At 34.8% G+C, this 9,847-nt stretch overlaps 1 protein-coding gene across 1 annotated transcript in view; it reads left to right on the top strand.

Annotated features, from left to right (window-relative positions):
* Nucleotides 1–9,847, top strand: part of NCAM2 (neural cell adhesion molecule 2) — a 602,380-nt gene that overhangs the window by 527,807 nt on the left and 64,726 nt on the right. The window contains exon 14 of the mRNA XM_006162056.3: nt 8,373–8,492. Within this exon, the coding sequence (XP_006162118.1) occupies nt 8,373–8,492 (120 nt within the window). The remainder of the gene's footprint in view (nt 1–8,372; nt 8,493–9,847) is intronic.

Raw genomic sequence — 9,847 nt, 5'->3', positions numbered from 1 at the left:
CATCCCCTCTGGGGGGTGATTTCTCGCTTTCTGTCTCTATGTCTCTCTCTGTCTGTCTGGCGAGCACACGCGCCCTGTAGCAAAAAAACTCTCAAAAAAAAAATTGATAATAGCCTCAATGTATAATCATCAGATTAATATTCTTTCAGCTGTCCATAAAAATATATATTTATATGAATCACTAATTATAAAGTATCTTTTCATAAATGTTATTCATATCAAATATATATCATACAGATTATATATTATAAATATATCGTAAAAGTAAGATTGTATTTCTATGCAACTCATGGACATTTAAAATACTATAATTTTTTGCATATGTAAATTTAAGTTTACTTATCTATAAAGGTAGATAAAAATATAATTGAATCAAGATGATTACATACAGGGACCAGCAGCTAGCGTAATGGCTATGTCGCTGGAGGCCATGTGGTTTGCGTCCTGGACCCGGGGCTTAAAACTCACGCCAGGCGCGTGTGAGTGCGTGCCCAAGATCCCGAGAGGAGACTGGAGGAGAAGGGATTGTGGTATGGCCATCCCCCCTGGGGGGTGATTTCTTGCTTTCTGTCTCTCTGTCTCTCTGTCTGGCGAGTACACGTGCCCTATAGCAAAAACCCCTCAAAAAAAAAATGATTACATACATTGGATTCTTAAGAAAGCTTAAATACATTTTCCATTAGTAACAGATTGTTCTGAAGTCATTCTTATGTGTGTAGCTGCTGGAAATAAAATATTTAGAGGCTTTATTTCATAGATAGAAAGAGGAAAATAATCACTTGTATTATTATGCAAGCCTTTTTAAAATTCCCACATATGAGAGAATTTTCTCCAAAGATTTTTTTTTTTTTGAGAGGTTTTTGCTATAGGGCACGTGCACTTGCCCAAAAGACAGATAGAGATAGAGAGACAGAAAGTGAGAAATCACCCTCCCAAGGGGGATGGCCACTCCCCAGTCCCTTCTCCTCCATTTTCCTCTTGGGATCTTGGGCATGCACACACAAACACCCAGCATGAGTTTAATCCACTGGGTCTGGGACTCGAACCGTGGTCGACTACATGGGAGTTCAGCGACATAGCCATTAAGCTAACTGCTGGTCCCACAAAGATTTTTTTCTTAAAAGTTGTTTTGAGTTTTTAGTTGTTTACAGAGAAAAAAGTTGAGTCTTTGGTGGGAAACTTTGGAGATTTTTACTTGCACTTTGAGATCTATCTGAGAAAATAAACAGCAAGCGTAATTTTGATCAGTTCTACCCTACGTAAGCTTTGTGATTTCTCATAGTTATGTGAATTTTTTCATAGTTCTCGACAACGTGATAAGTTCCATTGTAGGAAGGCAATTTCACTTTTCTGCAGAAAGCATACCTTATTTGCTTACACTGACTGGCAGGGAAACTCCATGGAGAGACGGGGATGTGATAAAGAGAAGAAAGCATGGCATTTAATCTCACTTTAGAATTTTGCTCACCCTAGGTAATTACTAATATATAGTTTATTTCGCTTTAAATATTGTAAATATTCTGTAGCCATTACTTCTCTTGATGGCCAAAGGAAACAAATTTATAATACATTATCAGAAGAAACAAAAACTTAGTTTAAATCCCTTTAATAAAGGCTGATTCCCCTACAAAAGGAGAACAAATCTTTATACTTTCCTCTTTACTATTATATGCTTATAAAAACAGTAAAAACAGTATAAAATATGTTCATATTTTCTTATCATTTGCTAGTATAAATGTCATTGCTTTATTATAACGGAATATTTTGCTTTTTTTTGCATTTATTGTCAGGTGAAAGAGATTAGGAAATTCATTATATTTAAATAAAGCAGAAACATTAAATTAGTGAAGGAAACCAGGTTCTTTATAGGAACTATTCCTGTTGCCATGTCAAAGAAAAATTCACTATAGTTAATAATTTTCAGAGAAATTGCATTATGGTTTTCAAATCATGCTGACTGAATATAGCTATAAAATACCTTAATTTATGCCATTTATCTTTAGAGAACTTTTACTAGTTTGTAATCTAGATCTACTTTCACCTAATTTTTAAGTTTGAATTTCTAATAAATTATAGGGAAAGGAGCCATCCCACACCTCAGTTTGTGGTTCTATTGTTCTATTGCGTAGGCACGTTTAAGGCGAGTACGTCTCCCATTAACTAAGATCATAATTTAAGGTATGACTCTATTTTGCAGTACATAGCCTTTCTTTTTCCAAGTGGTGGTTTGCTTTCAAAAATCCTATGTTTGGTAATAAGCCAGTAAAGTACAATGGTTTAATGTATGTATCCTCACATAGAAGAAAGGCAATTCAAATTACAGATCCAGGATTCGTCGCCTCGGAATCCTTTCCTTTTGCTCTCTTTAATTTGCTCTCAGTTGATGAAGTTCTTTCTATTACACACAATAATCTTTATATTCACAGAATGCTAATAAGCCTCATAATGGGGCATTGTACCAAAACCTTCCAGTTAGAACTCAAAAACAAACTGACTTCTCATATATAAACTTTGTAAAACTGGCATTGTAGGTTTACTTCATGTTTCTCCACTGTAATTTGCAAGGTCATATATAAGGCCTGCTCTCCTCCATTTTTACTTGGAGTATTTTAATTCAGCATAATAGTAACAGTATAGACATAATGTTACTTCCTTTGCCCTCTCTTAAGAAAATTAATCTGGGACCAGCAGTTAGCATAATGGCTATGTTGCTGGACTCCCACATAGTCGACCATGGTTCGCGTCCCGGACCCAGTGGGTTAAAACTCATGCCAGGCGCGTGTGCATGTGTGCCCAAGATCCCGAGAGGAGAATGGAGGAGAAGGAATTGCAGCGTGACAATCCTCCCGGGGGATGATTTCTCACTTTCTGTCTATGTCTCTCTGTCTGTCTGGCGAGAGCATGCGCCCTAGAGCGAAGACCTCTCCAAAAAAAAAAAAAAAAAAGATAATTAATCTGATGTGAAATTCAGTCATGCATAGGAGATCCTTGACACTCAACAGAAAAACGTGAAGAAACATGGAAAATTCACTCTGAATGAATTGGATCCTAATACAGCTGAAGATGTAGGCTTCCTGCTAGAGAGAGTAGTTGGACACCAAAGCTCTTCACAGACCCCATGATGTGTTACAGGAGGAATAATTCTGCCAGTCCAGCCAGAAAAATATTTTCCCTGAAATGCTCAGATGATTCAAGTAAAATGGGGAGTTGCTTTTCATGGGATAAGGGGGCGATAATGTTTTTTATTGTATGATCTAAGTAACAACCTCAACTCTTCTTAGGCAAGTTCTTAGTATGTTGCCTTACTCTAGCCTCAAGGTAAGATCTTACTGACTACTCTCAGAGTTTGTGGGATAACAGGTGTATACTATAATGACCAAACTTTTGGTTGGGCCAATAATGTAATCCAGGCCTCCTGTATAGTCCTAGCCAACTAGGCATAGCTTCTTAAAAGCTTGTGCCATAGCTGTGTATGCCCCCATGGCTAGGCCTGCTCTGGTACTTTGGTAACTCTGTTGTTATCCATTTTTTTTTTTTCTTTTTGGAGAGGTTTTCACTATAGGGTGCGTGTGCTTGCCAGACAGACAGAGAGAGACATAGAGACAGAAAGCAAGAAATCACCCCCCAGGGGTGATGGTCACGCCACAATCCCTTCTCCTCCATTCTCCTCTCGGGATCTTGGGCATGCACGCACACACGCCCGGCATGAGTTTTAAGCCACCGGGTCCGGGACGTGAACCGCAGTCGACTACATGGGAGTCCAGCGACATAGCCATTACGCTAACTGCTGGTTCCCTGTTGTTATCCATTTTTAACCTAAAAAGATGCAGAGACCATATCTAAAACATGATCTCTACACTTCTTTTTAGTGCACCTGAGTGCTCCAACCCCAAGACCCTACAGAAAGTATGTAGAGAAAGAGTCTTCCCAGGGAGAGAGTGGATTTGTACACCAAAATTTCATACTGTTCCAAAAACCACAGCTGGATATTTGCGACTTTAAGTAGGAGTTCTGTCCTAGATCTTGAATAGATACTGCATTTGTGTAGTTTAAATTAAACTTGATGTATATAACTGTTAAAAAAAAGTAAAATAAATTAAAAATCCACAGCCTTTATACTATGAGAATTTTTTTTATTAATTTTAAATTTCTTTCTTTAATGAGGATGAGAGACTGAGAGAAGGAGAGAGAAAGAGAGAGAGACTCACCCTCAACTGACTCTGATGCTACAATCCCTTCCCATCCTCCCAGCTAGCGAAGCTCAGGGGCATGCATCTATGGCATGTGCAGGCCAGCAGGTAGAACCCAGGATCTTTCATATGGATCCAGCATTGCTTGAGCAGTATGTTAGTGCCGTATCAAGACAACCTTGATCTCCGAGCTTATGATTTGTGAAGAATGTTATTTATAACTACAATTTCATGCTTGAAATTCTGTTTTTCTATTGAATTGATCAAAACAATTAATACAAGCATTGTAATTTTCCCTTAACAACAGAGTCAGGTTATAATATATTACACACTCTTATAATGATGTTTGTAGCTGTATTTTCATATCACAGAAATATGGAAAGGCTTATCACATTTCTAAAATTGTCTGTAGCAGTGTAAATATCTATACTGCAATCTCTTGGGTTGTTTGTTTGTTTGTTTTTAGATTTCTGCTATAGGGTACATGTGCTCACCAGAGAGACAGAAAGTGAGAAATCACTCCCAGGCAGGAAGGCCACCCTACAGTCCCTTCTCCTCCATTGTCTCGGGATTTGGGGCATGCATGCACATGTACTCTGTGTGAGTTTTAAGCCATCAGGTCCAGAACTCCAACCATGGTTAACTATGTGGGAGTCCAGCAACATAAACTTTACACCATTAGGTGGTCTTGAATCTCCCATATATTCTTGGGTAATATGATTGCTTTGTAGGAAATTTGGGTAAGTGTTGATTAATGTTTATAGAAAATGTGAGTAGGATTATTTTTTCCAGTAACATAAAATATTTAGCCACTAAACATATAGTCAGAGATGAATAATTTTTGAGATATCTGTTATTTTGCATTATCTCAGTCTTCACATACTATCCCCATTTAATAGATAACTTGTGAATGATGGTGGCTATTTCACAGATCACAAAACCTTTTATTTAAATATATCTTTTTTTAGTTGACATACAATTATTGTACATATTTATAGGGTACATTGTGATATTTAAGCATAATAATACAATGTATTGATTAAGTTATAAAAATTCATATTTTCAAGTTAAATATACAAAACTCAACAGTCATTTCTGTTGGCAACATTCAAAATTATCTTTTTAATATTACTTTGAGATATACAGAAAATTGTTCTTAACTATATTTACCCTGCTTTATTTAGTAACAGTAGAAATTGTGTTATGTATAGATATATATTAAATTTTATCCATCCATTTGTTGCTGTACTCTTAGATTGATTACATCTTGACTATTGTTACTAATTTTGCTAGCATCTTTGGGGTGCACATGTCTTTAAGTTAAATAAACCAGGCATAGAAAGAGAAATACTACATGTTCTTACTCTTTTGTGGAAACTGAAATTTTTTATGACATAGAATGGAATGAGGAATACCAGAATCTGGTAAGGAGTAGGGAAGGAATGATAAAAAAAATTTCATTAACAGATAGAAAATAAGAAATTGAAATTGAAATAGAAAATCGAATAAGAGGAATGTGTTCTAGAGTGCTAAAGCACAGCAGGGTATGCACTGTTAATAAGAATTTAATGTATATTTCAAAATAGCTTGAAAGGGTTTGGAATATTCACAGTGCAGATTTTTTAAAAAGTTTGAGGTAATAGAAATGTTTATTTCCCTGAGTAGATCATTTCATGTTCTATACATGAATTGAAAAACTACATTGTATGCCATGCATATACATGACTATTATATGTCAATTAAAATTTTCAAAATAAAAGCGAAAAAGTAGAATCAAATACTGATTAATTCCAATGGATTTTCTAAAAGCCTAACCACTTTTGTTGTTACAAACCTCAAAGGATAAATACACCTTTATGAAGCTTTAATCTGTGCAGAACAGTATACCTACTTCACTTGGTTTGACTTTTTATAATAATTATTAATTGTTTAAATTGATAAAATATGATGAATCTTTAATTTTTGACTTTCTTGTTATGTTAACTTTAGTTAATAGTTTTCTAAGGATAGGAGAACTCCAACTATATTTTTTTAAGAATCATTTTACTTAACATTATTATTATTATTATTATTTTAATTTGACCAGAGAAAGACATGAGGAGAGACAGAAAGAGAGAAAGAAAGCGGCCAGGTCCAAAACTCAAACTGCTGTCAGCCATGTGGGAGTCCAGCATCTTTATCCACCATACCACCTGCCACCCTGAGAATTCCACCTTGTTTAGCCTTTTACCTCTGTTAAATTTCCTCCTTCCCTTCCATAGTATCTATAACCTGCTTTGTCTGTGTGCCCACCTTCTTGGCATTGTAACTACATTCTTTTTCTGGAAATGACATTATATATTCATTGACTCCAGGTCATCAACTGACTGGGATTCCTGAAAATGCTTGCAGGTTGTTAGGCTGTCATTATTGTTTTCAAGTTAGGTTTTCCCATTTATCCTTGAAGCGAGTTCAATTTTTGTATAAAAGAAATTAGGAAATATGAATATAAAACTTTCCCATTGGAAATGTATTATTTATGGCTGATTTTAGAACATCTCTATAGGAGAAAACAAAGTCTCGTTGATATCTGGACTATATTTGCTGTTAACATTTATCTAGTAATAAATAATTTATTAAATATTTCCAATAGTGCATTCTTTTATACAAAGAAAACAATTCTACTGTGCATTCAGCAACTTATATTTTCTTCTCTAAAATTCGATAAATAATTCAATGAAGATAAAGTAATTATAATTCCAAAAGGGAAAGATGTCGTGATAATGAATATTGGGAAAAGAATGGAACAAAAGGGTGTATCAAAACAGATTCATTAATTACCTTTACATCATGTAGAATGAAACATTGCATCTAGTGAATTTCTATTATAATTAAAATAAATATTAGAATTAGCATATTAATACAATATATCAGAATTTTATTGACTCTATATCCTTTCAGTCAAGGTTCCTGTAAAACAATAGTGTTACAAATAGGATCCTGATTACCTATGATTTAATCTTTTATTTTATGATTAAATATATCTTCCATTATGAATTGCTCTTGTGAATTGGAGTTTGTTGTGTACATAAGACATAATTCTCTTTATAGTAAGAAGGGCATGCACTGACCAGAAAAACAGAGAGAAAGCAGCCCCAGAGGAGTATGGCCACAACACAATCCTCTTTCGTCCATGTCTCCGTCTTATCCCGATTTGGTGTATGAAAACACCATACCCAGCATCTTTTCGAGCTGCCAGGGCCAGGATTTGAATCGTAGTGAATCACATGGGATTCAGCTCCCTATATGCAGCACTAACCACTTCACAAAATAGAGCCACTCCAATAACTTCCATTTGATTTTCATCAAGACATTTCTATACATTAATTTTTTCTTTGTTTAGCAAAAGAGTGAAGGGTAATAAGAGTAACTATAGAATTTTGTTAGCTCTATTAGAAAAATCAGTGACGACGTGATATTTTGAAATTTGCAAATGCATCAAAAATTATCTGTCCAATTGCAATGGCTGAGGTGACCCAGGAGATATTTCTAATAACCTCAACATTTCTGAATATTTTCAGGTATTTTCTTCTTCTTTGTGTCATGTTGAATCCATGTTGGCTCAGTACATGACTGAGAAGGAAGTCAGAGAGAAAAGATGTGATGAGAATGCATCAAACTAGAATTAAAAAATAATATGACTTAATTTGATCTTAAAGAATGAATTATTCATTTTTGTCATAGATTCAGCTTTGCGACTCTTCTCTAACATGGCTGAAACATCTTAATATGGAGTCCAGTGGTCTATATATTAAATCTTTGCACTAAATTTTATAGGACTAATCCATTTAGAGTAGATAAAATATTTGGAATATTTATGTTTTATTTGTTTCATTCTTAGTTCTTGGATAATAATAAAGATGAAAGAAACAATTTTACCTGTTTAATTTGTGAATACAAATATAAACAAATCTGCTGATTCTCTAACAATCAGTAAAAATCAGTATGGGGTTTCAAATCTAAAATGGTAAAGAAGTGGACTGTTTAGAAATTATTCTCTTTTCATATGACTTTCCTGTTTTTTACATTACACAGAAAACTTTACAATTAAATTATTCACTTGTAAGAAACTAATTTTCTTATTAAAATATATTAAGCATAGATGTGATATATATAATACCCATATTTTTTTTCTTCTTCCAGCGCTGGTTGTTTTGAGCAACCTGGAACCAAATACAACATATGAAATCAGGGTTGCAGCTGTAAATGGAAAAGGGCAAGGAGACTATAGTAAAACAGAAATCTTCCAGACTTTACCAGTTCGTAAGTACCATCTCTGTTTTGCTCTCTGTCACCATGTTCTTCACTTGCAAATTTAATGGGATTGTAAAATACAGGGAGATAGTTCAATACTTTTGGGAAGTGAATTATGTCTTTGTTAAAGTAGTTTCTGAAGATGGTATCATCATAAATTTGTAAAAATAACTTTGTTTCTGAACAGGACAAAAAAAAAAATATGTGCATTGGAATCCATGTGGTAAAAATTGCACTCAGGAAATTGTCCCTGTGTTGAAGGTGTCCTGCTTATATTCTGACTAATTGTACTTTGGTGCTTAGACTATATTCTGTGAGAGTACAAGGGTGTCTTGTATATGTCCAGCATTCTGTTCTATTGAGGCATGACTATTGCCTTTTTACCACAAATTATGTAGGTTCTCAGTGCAGAAAACAAGACCCACTAAATTAATTCATGACAGCAGTGACTGATGAGAAGAATAACTACCACAGCCTTGTTCTCCTAACTGTATTATTGTGGATATTATGAGGTGGTTGAGTTTTTGTGAAGTTAGGATACATTTTAGCAGACTTATGCTTCTTTTATGTGGAATAATTTAATAAAGTGAGAACACTTATTGAGTGTGATTGAACAAATACTGTTTTAAAATCTGTGAATAATCTTGCCCATTATATTTACATATTAGGACAGCTAAATTGGCTACAAGAAATTATCTTTTCTTAATTTTTGATCAGTATTTTCTGTTGGTTTTCATAAAACCTGTCAGATGAGATTTTTTCCCTCCACTTCAAATGCCAATATCTTTCTCAGTAGCTCATTAGTTTTTCACCTGTACAAGTTTTAAGTATTTAATCAATTTTTTAAGAATTATTTGTTTAATTTTTATTTTTTTTAACTTGACTATAAAGAGAGAGAGAGAGACAGAAAGTGAGAAAGCAAACTTTCAGGTCCAGGATTCAATATGGCAGTCGCTGGCAATATGGAAATCCAGAGCCTAAATGTCACTGGCCCTTTATTTTATTCTCTTTTAGAGAGATATTTGCTATAGGGCATGTGTGCTCACTGGAGAGAACCAGAAAGCAAGAAATCACCCCCCAGGGGGCATGGCCATGCCAAAATCTCTTCTCCTTCATTCTTCTTTGGGATCTTGTGCACACACGTGCACATGTCTGGCATGAAGTTTAAGATCCCCAAGTATGAGACTTGAACCAAGGTCAACTACGTGGACTCCAGCGAGGTAACCATTACACCACCTGCTGGTCCCAACTTTAAGTACATTTGATTTATGAGCCTACCTCTTATCTAGTCTTCTCCTTATCCAACTTCCAAAATGATTTCTGAATGACTTTACAAAAATTTAAAGATCCCTGCTCTGCTTAAA

This window comes from Tupaia chinensis, unplaced genomic scaffold (genome assembly GCF_000334495.1).
Source record: "Tupaia chinensis unplaced genomic scaffold, TupChi_1.0 Scaffold139612_1, whole genome shotgun sequence".
NCBI classification, from domain to species: Eukaryota; Metazoa; Chordata; class Mammalia; order Scandentia; family Tupaiidae; genus Tupaia; species Tupaia belangeri.
This window is presented reverse-complemented; position numbering and strand designations above follow the sequence as displayed.